The sequence below is a fragment of the Manis javanica genome, chromosome 1 (assembly GCF_040802235.1).
Source record: "Manis javanica isolate MJ-LG chromosome 1, MJ_LKY, whole genome shotgun sequence".
Lineage (NCBI taxonomy): Eukaryota > Metazoa > Chordata > Mammalia > Pholidota > Manidae > Manis > Manis javanica.
The window spans coordinates 167,699,808-167,721,264 of record NC_133156.1 but is presented as its reverse complement, the minus strand read 5'-3'; the positions used below and the strand labels follow the sequence as shown (position 1 = coordinate 167,721,264).

General features: G+C 52.5%; 1 protein-coding gene across 11 annotated transcripts in view; it reads left to right on the top strand.

Moving 5' to 3' along the window:
- Nucleotides 1-21,457, top strand: part of PAX8 (paired box 8) — a 59,965-nt gene that overhangs the window by 21,201 nt on the left and 17,307 nt on the right. For 3 of the 11 annotated variants that reach the window (XR_012133292.1, XR_012133288.1, XM_037012015.2), the window contains exons 3-9: nucleotides 9,547-9,712; nucleotides 11,483-11,683; nucleotides 12,918-13,006; nucleotides 13,294-13,419; nucleotides 13,690-13,859; nucleotides 17,937-18,057; nucleotides 18,596-18,723. Coding sequence is in view for 8 of the 11 variants with exons in the window: in XM_037012015.2 (XP_036867910.1) it covers nucleotides 9,547-9,712; nucleotides 11,483-11,683; nucleotides 12,918-13,006; nucleotides 13,294-13,419; nucleotides 13,690-13,859; nucleotides 17,937-18,057; nucleotides 18,596-18,723 (1,001 nt within the window). In the remaining 3 variants the exon portion in view is untranslated. Of the gene's footprint in view, nucleotides 1-9,546; nucleotides 9,713-11,482; nucleotides 11,684-12,917; nucleotides 13,007-13,293; nucleotides 13,420-13,689; nucleotides 13,860-17,936; nucleotides 18,058-18,516; nucleotides 18,724-21,457 lie in introns of all 11 variants that reach the window. The other 8 variants (XR_012133287.1, XM_017663978.3, XM_017663976.3 and 5 more) reach the window with 4 other exon arrangements.

The window sequence follows — 21,457 nt, the reverse complement described above, 5'->3', positions numbered from 1 at the left end:
CTAATCCAGAGGATACCTCTTTATCCACGCTTTGTCTCCCTCCCTGCACCCCTGCCAGCCGTCTCCCTGTCGGGGATGAACAAATAGTGAGGACACCTCCTTCCCTCTGGGCTCTTCTAAGATGAGAGCACCCACAGAAACCAAACGTTTTATGCTATTGTTCTAAGGGCCTCTGGGGACCCTCTGGTCGGCCAGAGCTTCACAGGCTAGGAGCCTGGGTGCTGGGGTTGATCCTTATGGTCTCAAAACCTAGGGCCTCCTGGGCTGCACTGAAGTGCATGGAGACCCCACCTAAGGACTGGAGGCCAGCAGGCCAGGATTGTGGACCACCGGGAACAAGCCCAGGGATCCCGGAATAACCACCTGCACAGTGACTCCAGGAGGGGAAAGACAGAACTGAGATTACTTCCTTCCCTTCAGGACATTTCAGAACCTTGTCCTTCACTAACGATTTTGGAAGAGCAGGAGCAGAAAATGATTTCAGCAAGAAGATGGGCAAATGGAGTGGGACAGCTTTGTCACTTGCTGAGAAATATGTTCATTAAACTGAAGCCATCCCCATAAAACTATAACCTCCTAGATAGTGGGGACCCACCTGCTTGACTGTGGTATCCCTGGAGCCTGGAGCAGTGCTGGTCAGGTGGGAATGAAGATGCTTGTGGAGGTCTGCCCAGTGCTCCATGTGCCTCGTGTTATGCAGATCACATGACACACCTGGCAGGAGAGGGAGAGAGAATCAAAGTTCATGCCAAGGCCGTACGTTCATCAGAGGTGGAGCAGGGCTTTGAACACAGGCAGTCTGCCTCCCAAGCCCACCTTCCCAACCTCTATTCTATTCTTCAGTGGGTGAAATAAGTTGATAAATGAACCTCACCCACTTGTCAGATATAAAAATGTTTATCAGCCTGGGCCTCTATGAGGGACTGATAAATGGGCCACCGGGCAGGTAGCAGAAGGCTGGAGGGTGCTGGGTCGCCTGTGGCTCCTGGCAGCATGGCCTCACAGCAGCAGGCCAGCCGGACTCCTGCTCTCCTGGGACTGGCTTATGTGCATCTCAGTGGTCCTGGTGGCCAGGAAAGGCCATCACCTGGAGGCCCAAGCCCCAGCTCCATGGCCCCCCCTCCACATGCCACAGCCTCTAACCCCACCCTCTTCCATTTGCTTACCTGGCCCCAAGGTTCTGGCCGCTTCTGCAGATGCCAGCTAGGGGTTCCCCCCATGCACCTTTGTGCTTATAGCCCTCCTGCACCCAGACAGGCAAGCCCCCCAACTGAAGCCCTTCAAATGAAATCTCTAGGAACAGGTTTCTTGTTTTCTGACTGGACCCAGGCTGGCTTGGCTGTGGCTTTGGTCTTGAATGCTAGGCACAGTGCTGAGCAACTTGGCAGTGAAAACTGGAGAACACGTTTCTTTTACTGGCTGGACCCTGGGATGTCTGAGTCCTTGAAAAGGTGGCTCTGCCGCTCAATCCCATGGCCCCCCAGCTTGAGCTGCCTCTCCTGGCTCTTTACCCCAGAGCTGTGATTCTCCTGGGGACTGACCTATGGAGCACCCCTCATTATTCCCCACAGACCCTCCATGGCCAAGGTGCCAGGAAAAAGCTTCTCAACTTGGCATCTGCAGGCCTGTGTTGGTAATGGTTTCCTCATGAGTGTGAGATGGTGACAGTGGCACTCAAGTCACAAAGTGGTCCTGTAAGACCAGTGAGGTGGTAGGTGAACCGTGATGCTCCTGGAAAAGCTGTGCCCTCATTTAATGTTGACATTGGAGGAGGGCATCCACATTCATCCCTTGGCCCCTGCAGTAGGACAGCAGACTCCCTTTTCCTGGACCTTTTTTTTTAAACAACTCACGTCTAATATGTCTGAAAGACAGAATTCTGATTAGGGCAAAGAATGTGTGGGCTTCGCTAAGTTTATCTAAGACCTGCTTTCTTCCCTCCCTTTCTCCTCTCTCCCTCCCCTCCCCTTCTTTTATTCCTCTCTCCTTACCTCCCTCCCTCCTTTCTTTCTTCCTTCCTTCCAGTAATTAACTCCACCAGCATTTATTGAGTACCTACTGTGTACCCAGCATTATACTAGATAGTAGGGTTTCTGAGATAAAGAAGTCACATCATCCCTCAAGGGGCACGTGGTCCATTCAGGGAGACACAGCCAGTATAAACAGACACATATTCTGCTATATGTAGTGGTAGAGATTATGTCTTGATGTGTTTAAAAGAAAGGGTCAGAGACTGCAAGCAGGAAAGGCAGGGAAGTCTTCCTGTAAGAGACAGCTTTCTGAATGGACTCAAAAATCAGTCAAGAGGCAGTAAGGAAAGGGCAGTCCAGGCACAGAAGGCAGCATGAATAAAGACTCAGGGGAGAACTCAGATTCTGTGGCAGAACAGCCAGCAATTCTGTGTTGCTGGGTCACAAGACTCAAGGCTGAGACATGTCGGAAACGAGGCTGGAGAGGTAAGCCAGGGTCAGCTCATGTGGACATTGTCTTCCAGATTTCCTAGCTTGGACCTCACTGTGCAGGGGATGGTGCCATGCGCCGAAGGGTTTCCTCAGGTTCCACTTGGTTATTTATTGACTTTTTTATTTTTGTAGTTTTTTTTGGTGGGTATTTTATTGTTTTGATATATTTTTTAATCAAAGTTTAGTTGATAAACAATAATATAATGGTTTCAGGTATACAACAATGATTTGGCAGTCACTGATATTATTAAAAGCTCATCCCCACTAGTGCAGTTACTATCTGTCAACATAGAAAGGTGTTACGGAACCCCTGACTATATTCTCTATGCTGCACTTTCATCCCTGTGACTAATTTACATTATGATTGAGATTTTGTGCCTCTTTCTCCCCTTCACCTGTTTCACCCTCCCACCCTAGCTCCTCCCCCACAGTAACCGTGAGTCACCTCTCAGTGCCTATGAAGGTCAGACTTTGGGTTTAGATGTGTTGCTCCCCAACAAAGGGTCATGTGTGCAAGGTCAAGCACAGAGACTGGTGAGTCCAGATGACTAGCTACTCACCCTTGTCACAGGTGGTACATCACCTAAGACAGATTTTCTTTGGTCACCTGAAACTATGGCCCTTGTCCCCATTATTCTTTAGTACCACACCCTGTTGTGTCCTTCCTAGCACTATCCAAGCAATAACTGTACATTTATTTGTGCATTCATTTTTTTTAAATATCCACCTATTCATGGAGTGGAAGCTCCATGACAGCAGGGATCAGTTCTACTTGGTCAGTTCTAGTAGAGTGTTTGGCATGTTGCAGGTGCTCAGTAAACATGTGTCAGATTGATCATTGAAAACGGGGTGTGCAAATACTGGGGATGGCTAGTAAGGTACACTGATTGGGGAAATATTTAGGAAGCAAAAATGTCAGGGTTTGGTGAGCCTCCCATATAGGGAGAATGCAAGAAGCTAGAGGCTGCTCGTTAACCCATGTGTCTTATATTTACTGAACACCTAATATAATTTAACAATGAATGAAACAGACATGGTCCTGCCCTTATGGAGCTTTCAGTCTGGTAGGAGAAGATAGTCACTAGTCATATGTGTAATCATGCAAATAATTGCACTGGTGCAAATAATATAAAATTAAAATTTGAATGAATGCCATGCAGGACAGGTAAAGGTAAAGGATGCCGAGAACATCAGAACACCCTAACCTACTCTGGAATAAAGCCAAGCCACCAGGAGGAAGTGACTCTGTGTGGAAATATGCAGGATAGGTCAGAATAGTCTGGATAAGAGGAGTTCCAGGTTGAGGAGACAGCGTGTGCAAAGGCCCTGAGACAGGAGGACGCACTGCTATTTCCAAGGTCATACAGAAGGCCCACGAGGGTGCCAGGCAGAGAGTGTGGTGGGAGGTAACATGAGATAAGGCTGAAGCAGCAGGCTCTACACCCCCATGGCAGCTGATGTCATTAGAACCAAACAACACTAGGGCAGGGGCCTCTTTACCACCAAAGAAGAGACTCCCAACAGGAAGTTGAATAGAAAAGTGGGAGGAAAACGTGGACCGGAGAAACTGGGGAGGCCCACGATTCATAAGGACAGGGGTAGTAGGTAAAAGAATGAGAGAGGTGGGATCACCAAGGATGACTATGTAGAGTGAGCACAGCACTGGGATTTGAGAGAAGCCTGGAAAAAAAATAGACATAAGAGAACAAATGAGGGAAGAGAACCCCATTACAGAGAAATGAGAGCGAGTCTGAAGGTAGAGGAACTGGGAGCCTGAGAGCACACACAGCACCAGCCACCACCCAGCTCAGGTTGGAGCCGGAGGCTGTAGTGAGCTGCCAGGAATGAAGGAAAGGACACAGGTATGGGGGCTTTTTGAGGAATTTGGTTGGCAACAGTAGGAAGAAAAGATGTCACAGTGTGGGGGTAGGGATTTGTGTGTGTGTGTCCAGGTGGGTGCAGGGCTGGGGACTGACGCAGTGGTGTTGGTAGACCCAAGGGAAGCGCCTGGCACAGTGGGAGAGGTAGATCATCTAAAAGAAACAGGAGGATGAGCTATAGAACACGGTTCCAGAGCAGGGCGAAGGAGCAAAGAGAAATGAACAGGCAGTATGAGAGCAGCCCCGGGCACAGCCTCTCCTCTCCAGTTTCCCTTGGGAGGAGAGATGAGGAGCAAAAGCTCCAAGGCCCTGCAGCCAGACAGGGTGGAGGCGGACGCTGAACACTGCTTCTCCTCATGTGGCCCCTTCATCCTAGGCCAAGGGCCAGTGTGCCTAGGTAACCCGTGAACGCCGGTGTGAGCTGCTGAGCAGACTTGGGGTGGAAGGTGGAACAAGAGTTTGGAGCAGAAGGTTTCCATGGTCATGGAACACTTTCTTTAGCAGCAGTTTGAGGCAGAGGCCCTGGCCTTTATGCTAAGAAGGCACGTAGCCAAGGGAAGCAGCTGGGAGGTTACAGTGGGAGATCACAGGCCTGCAAGTCAGCGCACTGGGAAATGAGAACAGCACCAGGCTGAGGATGTCAGAGACTGCTTAGCATTGGCAACGCCATTCCTTTGTGCAAGGGGAGTAGGCACAGTGTGATTTAAAGGACATCCCAAAGCAGCCACTGTATCTCCCACTGTGGGAGTCCTGCCAACACTCTAACTCCCACCTGGACAAACGTTGGGGCTAAAGCAAAAATCCCCAGGTAGTTGAGTGGAAATTTTCCCAGAACAACACGTTGAACAGCGTCACACCAGGACTGGTGGAGGCATGAGGAATCAGGCAGAAGGAAGAAGAGGAAAGTGCTGGAATCTGGGACTCAGGGGTCCCACAGTGGGGAGGCTACACAGGAATTGTCACAGCACACCCTCACATTTATAAGTCATTTTTCTGTCACAGGAATATACTGAAGCATTAATTAAGCTTTTGTGCCAGGGTTAGGTAAGCAAACCTACCTTTGACGAGAGCTCCTGAAGGAATCTAAGCAGATAGAGTTGCTGTCCAGTGCAGTCAGTGCCAAGACAGAGCCACATGCAGAGGACAGTGGGACCCCTGGAAACATCCCTCCATCTGAAGGGGTTGGTGTGGGCACATGCAGCATGAGTTTTGGACAACGAGCCTCTCTCTTTTCCTTCTACTGTTCCTACTCCCAGAGTCCTGTAAGCGTGTTAAGAAGTTACCAAAGAAAGTCTTAAGACCTCCTTAAACGGTCACTTTTCTAAAGTACTATTTCTGGACAATAGTCTCACCTAGACCTTTGCAGAGCCCCAAATCCCCTAACTGCAGGGTGAGTTCTCCGGCCCAGAGCACTGGCAGGCCCTCGGCTGAGGACCTTCCCACTCAGAGCGGTTTGCTTCCAACCAGCCAGTCTTGTCTTTCTCTTTCACAACCACCACTCCCACCCACCTCTAGACTATGCAAAGGGCCTTTATTTAGGAATCTTCAAGCCTTACCAGTTTACGACTTCCCCAAAGTTGCAAACCCGGGCCTGCCACTCACCTCTGGCTTCCGGCCTCAAAGCCCACCCTATCCACAGCCTCATGGAAAAGTGGTCAGAACAGTGGGCAGGCCAGGGCAGGAAGGAAGGCTGCACCCTCCTCTGGGTGTTTGGTGTTGACAGACCCAAAGGAGTCCACTCCCCCACACCGGACACAGGAGGGACAAAAGTCCTTCCCTTACAGGCTCCAAACTTCAAACCAGAGGGGCCATCTCCGTCTGCAGCTAGCAGGCTCTCTCCAAACTCCCCTTCTCCTTCCTGCCTGTCCTGCAGCCACAGTAAATGTCTTTCAATTTCTAGAGAACACCAAGACCTCATGTGTGGATTTTTTTCCTGTGGAACCTTCTTCAGCTCTTCCCTCCAAACCATTCCTCCCTCTTACCACTCAGGAGCTGTGCTAACACCTGAACTCACCCTTTTCAAGAAACTTCTCCCTTAACATGGAGATTCCCAATTTGTGTGATTTCATCCCCCCTAAAGATTTTCAGTTCCTTGAGAGCCCTGTTTCTCGTCTTATTGAAGGTGGCATGCTCAGTGCTTTGAACCTGACTCGTGGTACTCATTGGGTGCATATGTGTTGAGAGAAAAAGAAATGAAAACTGTAATAGACAAGCAATAAGAATTACTATTCTTAGAAGAAGGTGAGGCAGGGGTGGGAGGTACACAGTAGGTAGTTGTTTTTCATAAATTTCCTTTACCAGTCATTGCCCTGCCTAAACTAATGGTTCAACGTGTGGCCTCAGACTAGCAGCAGATTCACCAGCCGGTAACTTCTTAGTAACAGATTCTCGGCTCCATCCCAGACGTACTGATTCAGAAACTCAGGGCATGGGGCTCAGCAGCCTGTGTTCAATAATTCCCCCAAGTAATTCAGACGCAAGCTCAAGTTTGAGAACCACTGCCCCTGTCCTCCAGCCAAGCTTGGGCCATAATACACAGCCATGTAAATATAAAAAATTAGGAAAACTTGACACTTATATCAAGATTTTCAGCTAGCCACACACTTCCTCATCCTCATTCCCCCATCTGATAGCAGTTGTTAAAAATCAGCAGCAGACAAAGCAAAACGTTTTGTTAGCTCCATTCAATGCATGAAAACACTAAGTTTGGGGAAGAAAACAACTCCAGTTTTCCCAGATGATAAAATTAAAGTGGGCAGTCAATGCAGGAGTCTGGCCCAACGTGCTTTGCACAGTAACACAAAGTTACTCAGACAATAGCCTACACAGTGTCCATGGAGTAAGGGCAGATTTTTTCAAAGGCGCAATACCTAATTCATGCCACCCAAAAATGATGTTTATTTTTTTAAGCTGCTACCTTTCCAGGGGTGAAGAACTCCACCTGTAGGAAACCTTGCTTCCAGACATTTAGGTCCCAAACACCTAAACCCTGGGGTCATGATGACATGGCACTCTAAGTTCTGGAAAATGGGGACAAAACTAGGCTGCACGGGGTACCTGAGTTGAATGGCTGTCTGGCTCCCTCTTGTGTTCAGTGTCTGGACCCAAAAGAGCTGAAAGGCCTCAAGGACAGAAGGAGGGTCAGGTGGCTAAGCCATCTCCAAGGATGGCGTGTGGCCAGTGAGAAGCCAGCAGAATAAGTTCAGGAGTGGGCCTGGGCCCCTCCGCCACCCATCCAGGGGTTGCCCCAACCTGGTGGAAAAGCACTCGCTCGGACGTGTTGCCTAGGACAGGACAGGAGAAATTGTGCCCAAGCTAACCCTATTGCCTCCACCAGGCAGACGGAGCACCGTGTCCCTTCCGCTGGGTGTTTGACCAGAGGGATTTTCCTCCTGACTTAGTGCCCAGGCCAGAGGCTTATAGCCTCTTTTTTTTTTTTTTTTTTTTTAAGAGAAACTGACTGTTCTGCTGAAGACAGCTTGGGCCCCAGAGGAGACATTGCAAGGCAGCTTTGAATGTGCTAATCAGTGGGCGGTAACGGGCACTGTGTGCCCAGCAGAGGCACTTCCCATCCTCAACCATAAATAGTCCTTAATGGGCTCACACAGAAAGCCTGGCATCAGCTCTTCCTCCTTGCCTGCCCGCTTCCACTGACTCCCACCCCCGGGTCTCTACCATCCCTGCCAGATCACCAAATCATGCCCCTGGTGTGGGAAGATGTCCTTCATGCCTGCACCACGGAACCTTCAGTGTATGATGACAGAGCCAGCACCAGGCTTCCAGGATCAGTTCTGACCATCAAAAAGGGCTCACCCCAGGGAGCAGCACAGACAGGAGCCTTAATCCTTGGTTAGACTCTGAATTTTCCTCGTACAAGCTAAGTCACAGCCCATACAAATCAAGTCACTAAAATTTTCTAAGCCCCAGTCTCTTCATTGGCAAAGGGAGATATCAGCCCTGAAATTAGGTCACCCTGGATCCAGAGACTTTAGAGAGCTGAGCATGTTAGTAGATCTAACAGAGAAGCACCTTCTTGCTTCCAAGCCTTTGCACATGCTGTTCCCACTGCCTGGAACAGTTTTTTCTCTTCTTTCCTTCACTTAGCTAACATGTCTTTATCTTCAGCCTCAGCTTAGACTTCTCCAGGAACCCTTTTATGGTCCCCTGAGCCTGGGCTTGGTGCCTTACAGTGATTCCCACAACCCTCTGCATGTCACCCATCCTAGCAGTGGTCACATGGCATATGGTAATTGGCTATCTGCTGGTCTGGACCTCTTGCTCTAAACCCCATGAGGAAAAAGCAGGGATTTCCCTCTGCCTTATTCACCTCGGCAGCCATGGGGCCTAGTATGTTGTCAGGCAGAGAGAAGGCACTTAATAAATGCATTTGACTAGGTAGATGGGCTCAGAATGAAACATGAGCTGGGGGCAGAGGGCAAAGGCCAAGTCAGGAAGGCAGCTAAGGAAACATACTTGCATATCCACAGCATGTCCATGTTCTGCACAATTGCCTATAGCCAACACGCCAGTCCTGGACTCCCCGGAATGGGAATGTGTGCCAGGGAGGTCTGCCAGCCTGTTAGTGCTCTCTCAGTGCTATGGCCTGTTAGAGAAAAATTCACAGGGGTCATTCAGGCAGGAGTCACAGATGGCTCGGGCCCCAGCTTAACCAGCTCTGTTTTAATTCTTTTGTATTTGTGCTTCTTAACATAATTGTGCTTAAAAAATCTGATTCTATGGTTAAAAGGAAGAAAGAGAAACAGACCACTGATTTAGTCCTCTACTCTTGTACAGATGAGGAAAGGAGACTCAGAGAGAGGAGGGGCTTCCCCAAGGCCACACAGCTCTGTGTCATGTTAGGGAGACCCCGAATTGTCAATTATTTATCTACTTTTCCAAAGGTGGGAAGCAGGTGGTGGGCTGTTATTTGGAATGAAACTTGAGGGTCTGAGAGGAGACTGAGCAGGCCCAGAAAGCCCCCAGGGGCCATGTGCCCTCTGTGGCATCATACACCACCCTCCCCAACAACAGCTGGCCATCCTCAGAGGCAGAGAGCAGGAGTGGGTACAGCAGGAGCACAGAGGGTTTGAAATGGGCTCGTGCCTGCAGTCTCTCACACATCCGGTGCCCTCCCTCTGGGCCAATTCCCACCCAACCACCCTCCCTGGCCCTGACTTCTGTCCCCGGGACTATTGTCTTCTTAGGCCATGGAGGGCTGAACCAGCTAGGAGGGGCCTTTGTGAATGGCAGGCCTCTGCCTGAAGTGGTGCGCCAGCGCATTGTGGACCTGGCCCACCAGGGTGTGAGGCCCTGCGACATCTCCCGCCAGCTCCGTGTCAGCCATGGCTGTGTCAGCAAGATCCTTGGCAGGTAAGCACGAAATTCACCCCATAGCCAATTCCTGCAGAGCTCACCTGCCCATCTTGCAGCCACCCTCCCTCCCAGGATGGGGCCCACCCACTGTCCAGCTTTGGTCCCGGGTGATGGTGGTTCTGAGCCTCCCCCACCCCTGCTCTTCTGCTCTTCTCCTTTGTCTTTTTCTCTCTCCCTCTAGTTCTCTTTTGCCCCATGTCTCATTTTCTATGGGCTTCTCTGCTCCTACAGCAGGAGAATCTTCCCCAAAGGCCTTCCCCTGCCGAGACTAAGGGAAATGGAGTTGGTAGGGAGGGGCCATGTCATCGAGGTGGCTCCTGAGGCCTCACCCACGTATCTCTGCATGAGGGTCATCTGAGTTTGTGCTTCTCAAGCCGCAACTCCTGCAGCAGAAGCTCCAGGGTTGCTGGATGAAATGTGGGTCCCCAATCCCCAGCCTAGACCCACAGGATCTGCTTCTCAGGGAGCCAGAGCTGCATGCTGTGAGGTCCATGAGATGACCAAGTGACACTTCTGAACACTAAGCCCAGAGCAGTGGTTTGTAGCCCTGGCTGCCTGTTCAAATCACCTGGGAAAAGTTCATTTAAAAAATTCAGTATCTAGGCCCCAGCCCACACCAATTAAAGTAGAACTTTAGGGGATGGGGCCCATGTTATGGTTATAGGTTCAAGGCCCCCTCAAGTATTCTAATTTCTGCAGCCAGAGGTGAGAAACACTGAGCCAGAGGTTGAGGAGGGCCCAGGAACAGCAAAGTCTTGCTTCTGGGCTGACATAGCTGCATATCCAGCCTGTCCAAGGCCCCTGGCTGGGTGGCTCTGCATCAGCCCGGTGTACCTGTCTCCCTCACTCAATCCTTACAAGGAGTCAAGAGGAGTTCTGGTCAGAGGGACAAAGGGGCCTGAACAGTAACTGAGCTGCGGAAAGCCCTGGTTCCTGACTGGAGTTGCTCCTGGCTGGGCTCAGGAGAGGGGTTCCCAAGACAGGTTGCAAGTGCCCCAGCGAGGACATGAGCCCTGAATGGCTGGGACAACACGTGGAGTTGTAAGGGCCAGATTATATTTCACAGCAGAAGAGACCAGAGTGATTCCACAACCCAGAGGGGAGCCTATGCTGACATAGGTCATTGATCTGCCAAGTAGCTCGCTGGGGGCTGGAGGGAGATGGAGCAGGGAGCCTGGGAGGGGAGGGGAGGCTTAAGGACCTGGATGTGGCGAAGGACCCAGGCCCATGAGGCACAGCTTCCACCTGAACCACTGGTAGAAAACCAGTGGTGGGACAGTCAGGGGAAAGGAATGGGGAGCAAATATGGACCAGCATGAGCGCAGAGGGCCAGAAGGCCCGGATGGCCAGAGAGCACAGAGCCGAGCTTTAGCCAAGAAGCTGGCCTGGAAAACCGCCTCTGTAAACCATGTGTACACACCAAGCATGTGTGTCAAATTTTCCTTTCTCGAGAGGGGAATCTGTGTCCCAGAGGGCTGTTCCTGCAGGTGCTCAGATGCAGGAGATTGGCCAGAGGGGAGGAAAGGAGAGGAAGTTTGGTGTCCCACAGTGAGGCCTTTAGCAGAGGGTTCTGGTTTGGCAGCTACAGAAACCTACAGATGCCAGGGGAAAGGCCAATACTGGGCACATCAGGTGTTGAGGCCAGCATCGGAGGCCCATTTGAATGCCTAGGCCTCTCCCTCAGAGGGGAACAAGAGTCTCTGTCTAAGTCCCTGCCCAAAGTCTCCACCTGCTTATTGGGTAATTCTTTGGGGTTCTCTATTGGAGTAGGTACTACGAGACTGGTAGCATCCGACCTGGAGTGATAGGGGGCTCCAAGCCCAAGGTAGCCACCCCCAAGGTGGTGGAGAAGATTGGAGACTACAAGCGGCAGAACCCTACCATGTTTGCCTGGGAGATCCGAGACCGGCTCCTGGCCGAGGGCGTCTGTGACAACGACACTGTGCCCAGTGTCAGCTCCATCAACAGGTGAGACAGATGACAGTGGGGGCAGGGCACCTGGGCTTGGGGTCAGGCAGGACTGAAGGAGTGCCTGGCATGGGCGGAGCACAGCCTGGGAGGGCCACCTGCTGGAGAACCAGCCGGAAGCCACCAGGCCGCCCTGCCTCCTCCCTGCTGCCCACATCCACCCCGCCCTGGAGTGTGGGCTCTTCATTCTGCCCGCTCCTTCCTCACACACGACATTCTCTTTCATTCAATAAAAGAATCTTCTTGAATTGATCCTTTTCTGAGACACACAACCCCTCACTGGCCCCCATTCAAGCACATTCGCTCATTTGTTTAGTCATTCAATTATTCACAGCTACCTTGATCAATCATTTACTCACTCACTCATTCATACATGATTCATCCATTAGGCACTAGGCCCTGGGGACACAGAGTCCTTTTCCCTGTGGAGCTTACGATCCAGTGGGAAGACAGACACTAATTGAGTGCCATACAAACATTGTAAAAATGCAGCTCTAAGTCCTGCTAAGGAGGAGGGAATGTGAGCTAGCAGTGGGTGACTTGGTTTAGGGAGGGTATGAAAAGATGCCCCCAAGTAAGAAACAATGAATAGAGCTAACTAGATGAAAGGAGGAGCAAAAAGAGCTCTGAGACCACACATGCAAAGGTCTTGTGGCTAATAGCACTGTATACAAGAAGTTGAAGGTAAGGCAATAAATAGAGAAGAGCATGGCTGCCTTGGGAGCCTGGTGGCCGTGTTACCTATTCTTCCTTCTGGCCTATAAAAAATGGGAAGAACCTTGGCTGATTTTAAGCCAGAGACTGACCTGCATTTCAGCAAGTCCACTCTAGATGCAGTGGGAGCAGAAAGGGTCTAGAACAGGTAGGGGTGAGTCAGTGGGTGACCCTGGAGTGAGCAAATTGGCAGCGGTACATACTAAGTTACTGGCAGGGATGTGAAGACAGGGATCAACACTGGAGAAGTCCACAGGTCAAAGCCACAAAACTGACAAAGAGTCTGAGAGAGGAGAGAGGGAGGCAGATGGAGGCACCTGTATTTCTGCCTTGAGTGACTGGGAAGGGCTGGTATGAGGAGTAAGGGCATGGATTTAAGGTTGTGGGTTTTGACTGTGGACACCTTGCATTGAAGGTGCCTTTGAGACACCCAAGTGGGACCTCCAAACAGCTACTGGATGTGGGGCAGCTGCCAATCCTGCTTCCTCGCTTGCTAAGGCTTTTCTTCTCTTTCTTACAGAATCATTAGGACCAAAGTGCAGCAACCATTCAACCTCCCCATGGACAGCTGTGTGGCCACCAAATCCCTGAGCCCAGGACACACACTTAGTGAGTGCTAAGGGGTCACAGACCCCTTGCCCCCTTGCACACACATGCTCATCTGTGTAGGCACAGGCACATGCAAACACCCTTGCAGACACACCCATGTGTGTGACCTGAGCCCTTCCACTGTGGTAAAGCCTTGTGGGTTCCCAGGGAAGGTCCCCTGAAGTACTGAGGGGTGGAAACAGGCAGCCGTGCCTCCAGAAATCCCTCCCCCAGCAGACCCAGGCTTCCCGGGGGAGGAGGGTTTGTCCTTACTGCGCCCTGACCCCCTCCCTCTCATCCCACTGCAGTCCCCAGCTCAGCCGTGACACCCCCAGAGTCACCCCAGTCGGATTCTCTGGGCTCCACCTACTCCATCAATGGGCTCCTGGGGATCGCTCAGCCTGCTGGCGATGGCAAGAGGAAGATGGATGACAGTGAGTGTCGGGGGACCAGAGGGCAGGTTGGAGGTATGGAAGGGCAGCTGGCTCAGGCTCTGATGGGAACAGAAGCCCCCATTTCTGGCCCAAGCCACCTGGGCACTCGGCGACTCCCTGCCTGCATGGCCTACCTCTAAGCCGGCCACAGCCCGAGGCCCCGGAGCCTGGACTCGTCCCTGCCTCCTGCTTGAGGCTGCCCCTGCACACTGGCCTGAGAGGTGGACCCATGGATCCCCTGAAAGTTTTCTCCCTGCCTGGGGACACCAGGTGACCAGGAGAGCTGCCGGCTGAGCATCGACTCCCAGGGCAGCGGTGGGCCCCGCAAGCACCTTCGCACGGACGCCTTCAGCCAGCACCACCTGGAGCCACTCGAGTGCCCCTTTGGGCAGCACTACCAGGAGGCCCACGCCTCCCCCGGCCACACCAAAGGCGAGCAGGTGAGAAGCCAGGCCTGGCAGAATCTGCAGCGGCCGGCCAGAGCATGGTGTGGTCCCTGACAGATTCCTGTCAGGCTGCTGTCCTACCCCCAGAGCAACGGGAAGTTGCCTCAGTGGACTCAGGGCGTGCCTCATGCAGCTCCAAGCCACTTATTTCACCAGATGCTGGCATCTGCCTCCTTCCCCTCCCAGCCCCTCGCCTTTATGGTGTGGTCGCAGCTGGCACTTCCGCCCACCTTGGGCCACTCACACCTGCTCACCCCATACTCGTGCATTACTCATGCCCCTAGCATGCCACTGGCATTCACAGCTCTCTGCGTTGGCACCCTGTGTGCCCTCCACGCAGAATGCCTTTCCTCCCAGTTCTCTGCCTGGAAAAATACCAGTCGGCCACTGTGTCTCAGTTCAGGCATCAGCCCTTCTGTGAATCTGTCCCTGCCCCTGCAGCATGCTTCACCTCTCCCTAGTCAGTACCTCTGAAGTGGCGCTCCTGAAACTTCACATAGTGCATCATAATTGTCCCGGGGACAGAGGTGTAAAGACACAGCGATTTCTTCAGGGCAGGGCAGCATCTTGAAGCATCTTTTTAATTCCAGCACCCAGCATGGGTCACTCCCTTGATAGATACTCAAGAAAGGTGTATTGAGTAGAGGCGTTGAGAAATCCAGGCCCATGAATTACAAACTACAGGGGAATTTTTATCTCCAGGGCTCAGGATAGGTGAAGTGGTTTGTAATGGGTTGGCGTCTGTGATCGGCTGGCAGAGAGCTCAGAGATCTCCCTGAGCCCAGCAAAGCCTCAAAGGCTCTGAGATCTCCCGGGGCTGCTGACCCCTGGGCTCATTGCTCTCTGCCAGTGTTCACGGTGCCTTCGTCCCTCACCACACCAGGCCAACAGCTAAAGAGTTTCAACAGCTTCAAGGTGGTGTCTTTGTGCCTCTTTGCTCACGCTGTCATTTGATCCAGGGGCAAGGCAAGCCCCTACACCTTGAAATCCGAGTAGGACAATGGTGATGATGCCAATAATCAGCTGGATCAGTGCCAGGGACCGTCTGGGCCTCTGGGCCGGTGCCAGCACCGCAGCTGAGCGGGCAGCCTGCGTCAGCGATTTTATCAGCCTGGGCTGTGGCAACCAGGAGGGGGTGCCGAGAAAGCTGGCCATCAGCAGGCCTGAGGACAGGGCTGGGTGTTCATCGGCGTCAGCGCATGGCCCCTGGAGGGAGAGGGGGCACACTAGGGAGCCTGCAGGGTGTCTGCTCTGTGAGAAGGAGCCTGCACAAGCCTGTGTGTGCAAGCCCCAGCTGTCCTGGAAGACTAAAACAATAACCCGCTGCTGAGATCAGGACACTCACTGTGTCACAGAGCCATTTCCCAGCACCATCTGAGCTGCCCAAGGGACCTTTGCTTAATGACAAGGAGACCCTGCACCAAGCGGGAATCATGGAATGAGAGTCTGAGAGCTGGAGGGACCTCAGGGACACAAGCCCAGTCTTTCCACTTCTGTGGAGTTAGCTGGGCCAGAATGGGTACAGAGGGCTTGGGTAGCAAATAGGTGGGCAGCCCAGGCCTGCCAGCCATGGTTTCACTCAGATGGACCCACTGTTGCCTATTTTCGATATGGTGCTTCTCTGTGAGTTCTTATTTGAAGACTGAAAAAGTTTGAAAACCGTGAAATTGCTCCACCCGCTCATCCTGCAGATGAGGAGACCAAAGTTCACAGTGCCCATCAGTGATCATCCGCCTCCTCAGCCAGCATCTGCCTGCCCCATTCACCTGGTTTGGTGGCGAGGGGCAGGGAGAGCCTGGAGGGGGCGAGGGCTTCTAGGTCCAAGCCTTGCCTGCCTTGGCTCTAACAGCACAGCCAAGGGACCTCTGTGCTCTGTCCCCCTGGGCACGGGGGGCAACAGGTCCTCACACTTGACCTCAGTAGGGCAAGACATAGCCGTGTTTTCTGAAAAATCAACAAGGGGGAAGCATTCAACAGAAATGCCAGGTGGTCTCCTTTCTGGTTGCTATTTCACCACCAGGTTTAGGTAAGAGGCTACACAGGTCTTGTTTCTGTGTTTTGTAAGTACAGCAAGAAGCAAATCACAGAATGTAAATATTATGACAGAGACCAAGAATGTGGCAGGTGTGGGTCTTCAGTACTTGTGAAATAAGGACATTCATGATGACTACTCATTGAGCATGTGTTACCAAGTACTCTATACTGTTTTTAATATATGTATATGAAATCTCATTTAATCCTTACATCTGCATTTGAAGCAGATTTTATTGTCCCTTTTATACAGGGATAAAAGCAAGGCTCACAGAGGTCAGGGAGACCAAAGCTACTTGACCAGTCATTGCAGAGCCAGGGTTCAAACTCGCCCAAGTAGTTCTAAAGCATGTGCCACTCTGTACCCCTATTCAAGTTCAATCCCAGTAAGGAATCCAGTCATCACTGGGATGTTTAAGCCACTTGTACAATTTCACTAACATGTCTGACTGTATAAGTTTGGGGGTATTTTTTGTTTCATTTTTGTTTTTTGCTAAATTGCCTGGATTTTGGAAAGCTAGAGGATTTTGAGTAGCTATTTGTTATCAAATCAACATATCCATAAAGCATTTTAAACTTTTCTTTCACTCTCTAGAAATGAGGTATTCTGTTCAATTTCATTAAGCCAGGCTCTCCTGCCTCACTTAACTCCACCCTGCCTTGAAGCAGGCCCCCTCAGAAGGCATGGAACCAGAGCACCATTTAGCTAGTAATTGCTGCTACACAGTAATGGTGCCCTGGTGGCCTCTAGAATTGACTGCAGCTTCCAAAAGTGCCTGGCATGCACCGGAAAGTGTTGTGGCTCCTTGGAGAACCAGCTTGATGGAAATCATTGAAAACAATTGCCTTTAGTGGAGCTGTTATGCAACCGCAAGGCACTCCTTGATTTCAGTCTCGCACACCATCTCCCATAGTACATTTGTGACGTGTGTGACCCACATGTGGGGAACAGGTGTGTATTTGTGTGTGCTGTCTCATCCCCTGGTGGAAGGGAGTCACTGCGAGGCTGGTGCATGCTTGTGTTGAATTGAGCAAGCTCTTTTTGGAGGGAGTGCCCCGGGAGACAGCCTGCTCAGTCAGGGAAGGCCAGGTGGAGACTCAAATGAGGTCTTAATGAAGCAAACCCTCAGGTACTCGATGAAGAATTTTTTTAAACAAAGTTAACCCCAAGTGTCATCTTCAAGCTGAACCCACATGTTTATATTTGCTTGGCTATGGAGAGACAGGGGGAGGAATCTACTTGACCTGGTGGAATGTCCCAGCTGCCACTTTGCTGAAGGAGAGAGCGGCTAGGTCTGAGCAGATGTCCTCAGTTTGGTCCCTTTTTTATGCATACCTGGGACATTTACTGCTCTGGCCACAGGCTTCCACACAGAAGACATAGTATTGCTCACCCATGTCACTGGCTGTTGAGGGTGATGGATCAGGGAACATAGGCAAAGCTCTAATGTACCCCTTTGCAAATATAAGAAGCAGTCATGACGTTACCCAATTCAAGGCAGCAGCTGGGAGCAGGCACACTGGAGCTGGGGTCTTTGGGTTTGAAATCTGGCTCTGCCCCATATGGGAGAGTAACGAGTTTCTTGACTTCTTTGTGCCATGTTTCCTATTTGGAGAGGACTACATTCATAAATCGAGTGCAGCACTCTCATCAGTCCCGTGAGCCACCTGCCCCAACCCTGCAATCTGGTTGTCTGGGGTGCAGACCATGCGGGGAGACAAGGCAGGGGACCAGCCATGCACTGGGCATGGTCCTTGGAAGAAGGCACTCCATTGTGCCTGGCTTGCACAGCACCAGCCAGCTTTGAATTCCGAGGCTGCTGACAGGGAAGCTTGGAGCACCTGGGAGGACAGAGAGGCTGTGAGTCAGAGAATAAGAACCTACTGAACACGAAGTAGAGTCAAGAAGGGGGCTCTGAGGAAGGGAGTGTGTCCTGGGGTCCTGGGCTGACTGGGCTGCAAAGCTCCAAGAGCTGCAGCAGGGTTCTAGTTAGGCCCCTGGACATGTCCCCAGCACACTGACTCCTCTTTGCTCCCCAGGGCCTCTACCCGCTGCCCTTGCTCAACAGTGCCCTGGACGACGGGAAGACCACCCTGACCCCTTCCAGTACACCCTTGGGGCGCAACCTCTCAACTCATCAGCCCTACCCCGGGGTGGCAGGTACGATGCTGGGACTCTCCTGGGCCATGTGGCCCCAGCTGGGGGATGGGCTGGAGGGCAGGGCAAGGCAGGGCATGGTTGGCCCTGGAAAGGAGGGTGCCAGGGCCCTGGGCCTGGAGAGGAGAGGCAAGTGGCACTGGCTGGGCCTCCAGGTGGGCCAAGAAAGTCCTCCCTTCTACCCTCAGCCCCTTGCCTCCTTGCTCCTGACTGTGGGACTGGGGTGTGGCGGGCATACACAGTCTACATTGGCAGAGACACAGCAGGGAAATAGAGTTCTCTCCCTGCCTCACTCAACCTGAGGGGCACCACAGAACCCTCCTACCTCACCTCCAGACTCAGAGAGGAGCCGCCCGGCCCAGCACTCCCCACCCGTCCCCACCTCTCATGGCTTGACTTGTGCATGTTCCCTCCCCCTCATCTCACACCCCTCTCTCCTTGTTGTCTCCCTCCCTCCGGCAGATCCTCATTCACCCTTCGCCATAAAGCAGGAAACCCCCGAGGTGTCCAGTTCTAGCTCCACCCCTTCCTCTTTATCTAGCTCCGCCTTTTTGGATCTGCAGCAAGTCGCCTCCGGGGTCCCAGCAGGTGCCTCGGTCCCACCCTTCAATGCCTTTCCCCATGCTGCCTCCGTGTACGGGCAGTTCACGGGCCAGGCCCTCCTCTCAGGTATGACAGGGAGGTCCCTGGCGTGCAGCTATCGTGGGTGCGGGTGGGGGGTCCCCAGGGCAGGTGCCAGCCCCCTGGTCTGGGTCCAGGCCCCTCTCTGGCCCCCAGCCCTTCCAGCCATCGTCAGAGGCCCTAAATCCTCTGGTAGCTTTTGGAGATGCCTGGAGTCGGATCTCATGTCCACGAAGTCATGCCATGGGAAAGGCAGGCACTCTGGGAGTACCAGGAAATGGGGTGCCAGGCAGATTTCCAGAACCTTGCCCAAGGCCCCATGGAAGAGCAGGGACTCTAAGGCTAGGAGCCAGGTAAAGCAGGAACCCTTGGTCTGGGTAAAAAATAAAAAATAAGGGAAAAAGAAAACTTTGGAGGGAAAAAGTAATTGGCTTTCATAGCCAATTTCTGGATCAAATTTCTAAAAAGACAGAGGGTCAGTCCCAGCTGGGTCTTCACAGTGCAGCTCTCCTCCAGCTTAACAGAGTCACCCTTGGAGGTCACTCAGGCAGATTGACTTGAGAGACAGGGGCTTGAGGGGGCCTCCCATCAGGGACCTCATCAGCCTCCAAACATTCAGAGCTGCAAGCGCCTTGGGGCATCTAGAGTAAATCTTCCCTTTGACTGATGAGACAGGCCCTAGGAGTAGGGCCTGGTGGGGGTCTCTAATGGGCTCCTGCCCTCTGGCCGGCTGAGAGTGGGTGGCCTGTGGTTTGGACCTTGGCAAAGCTGGGTCTCCCTGGCAGAAGGACATTAGCCCAGGGCCTGAACAGCAGCTGAAAGAGCTGAGGGTGTTTGGCTTGGGCAGGAGGAAGCCTGAGGTGGAGTAAGGGTGTGCGGGGCAGAGACCCATAACAGCCCCCAGATATCTGAAGGGCTTCCACAGAGATGAGACTCTTAGCTGTGGGCCCAAGGCATTGAACCAGGACCCATGGAGGAAGCCAGAAGTGGGCAGGTAATCTTCTGTGCCAGTGGTTTTCAACTCTGTTGGGCCTTGAAACACAATCTTGAAATGAAAACTTTTACCAAGGAACCCAAGTATCTAAAGCACACAAATGAAGAGCCACTCTATGTAGAATGGGGGCTCTGCCTGCTGAAAGTACTTGGACTTGAAAACCACTCTAACCAGAGAAGCAAGACCCCTGCCCGCCCCGAGGGGCCACAGCTTCATCATATTCGCATCCACTGACCCTTTCTTATAACTGACCCTGTGTTTTCTGTCTGACTGGCATCTGGATGTTTTTTCTCTGTGCATCCCCACATCTAGTGTGGGAGACCCTCTTGGAAGAGGTGGGTGCAGAGGTAAAGGGTTAATAAAGGAAGCCCAAGTGTGTGGGCAGAGAGGCCTTGCTTAAGGGTCTGAAACAAGGAAGAAAATGTTGACTCAGAGTTCAAAATTTCAGAAGAGGGTGAAGTCAGTGGAGATGGGTCATTTGTTTTGACCAGTGTGACTAAGGGGGAAAACTCCATGAGCTGAGTGTAGTGATGTCAGACAGAGAAAATAGGAGATGAGGGGAGGATAGGATAGAAAAGACTCACCTCCAGTGTGGGGCCCTGGGGAGCCTGCCAGGCTGCCAGCCTGCCTCCTGTGAATAGCAGGCCTGGGCCAGGAGGGCCGCCATGGGACAGGTAAGGGCCGAGGGTGTGGATGAGGTGTGTGAAGGGAGCCATTCCTCAGTTACTGCATGAGCCGGAGAGGCTGGTAGGAGCCGCTGAGTGCAGAGGGGAGGATAGATGGCTGTGGGAAGGGGATAGCAGAGCACTGCTTGGGGTAGTCTTAGGAAGTGTAGGTGGAAAAGCCCCAGGGAAAATCCCTGCCCCAGACTCCCACACTTTCTCCCTTCACTGTCAACATGCAATCAAACTAGGGGTGACGCTTCCAACTTGTATCAGCTCTTAGTATAGTGGCCATGCCCACCCTCCAGACCATGGTGGGGGTGGGTGGTGGTCATCCACCCCATGGGGCAAAGCAGCTGGCAGCTGGCAGTAGGCACAGGTGGTCATGTGGACAGCAGTAAATACATAACATCAGTGTGCCCTTCAGGCAGGTGGCCCCCAGAGCCAGGCCCAGCTGAGGCTGATGTGCAGGATGTGAGGGCAGATGGCCACCTACAGGGCCCAGGGTGCAGCCCAAGGGCTGAAGATGCAGCCCAGAGGCAGGGACTCAAGAAAAGCAAGGAGTACCCGGCTTGGAGGGGCTGGATCCAGGCAGGTTTCCAAGAGCAGGAAGAAAGTCAGGGCTGCAGTTCACAGAGCCAGGCCAGCCCTGTGGCTTGGGCACAAGGCACAGGATGGCTGGTACCTGTGCGGAGCCCAGAGTGTTGGCCTGGGCCTCTTGAAGACTGACCCCCTGCAGCCCTGGCCAAGTTCAGGCTTAATGTCTGCAATGCGGCAGAGCCACAGACAGCAGGCTGGGAGGACACTGCGGGGGGGAGGAAAATGAGAGGGAGAAGGACCTCGAGGGCCTGGGGAGCTGGAAACCTAGCCAGGGGAGGAAGTGAGTTTGAGAGACTAAATTATTCCTGGGTAATTCTGCAGCCAGGAGAAGAGGGGGCGGGTCCATGAAGGATCCCCTGCTGCCTCCTGAGAAACCTCTGCCTGCCTCGCAGTCTCCTGCTGTCTCCCACCTCCTCTTCCAGCCCAGGGACTCTGATAGTGCAGTTTCCAGGGTGACTGTCCTGGGTCTCGGCTTCTCCCTAATCAGCCAAGAAAGAAGAAACATCAGGGTGTGGGAAACAGTAAG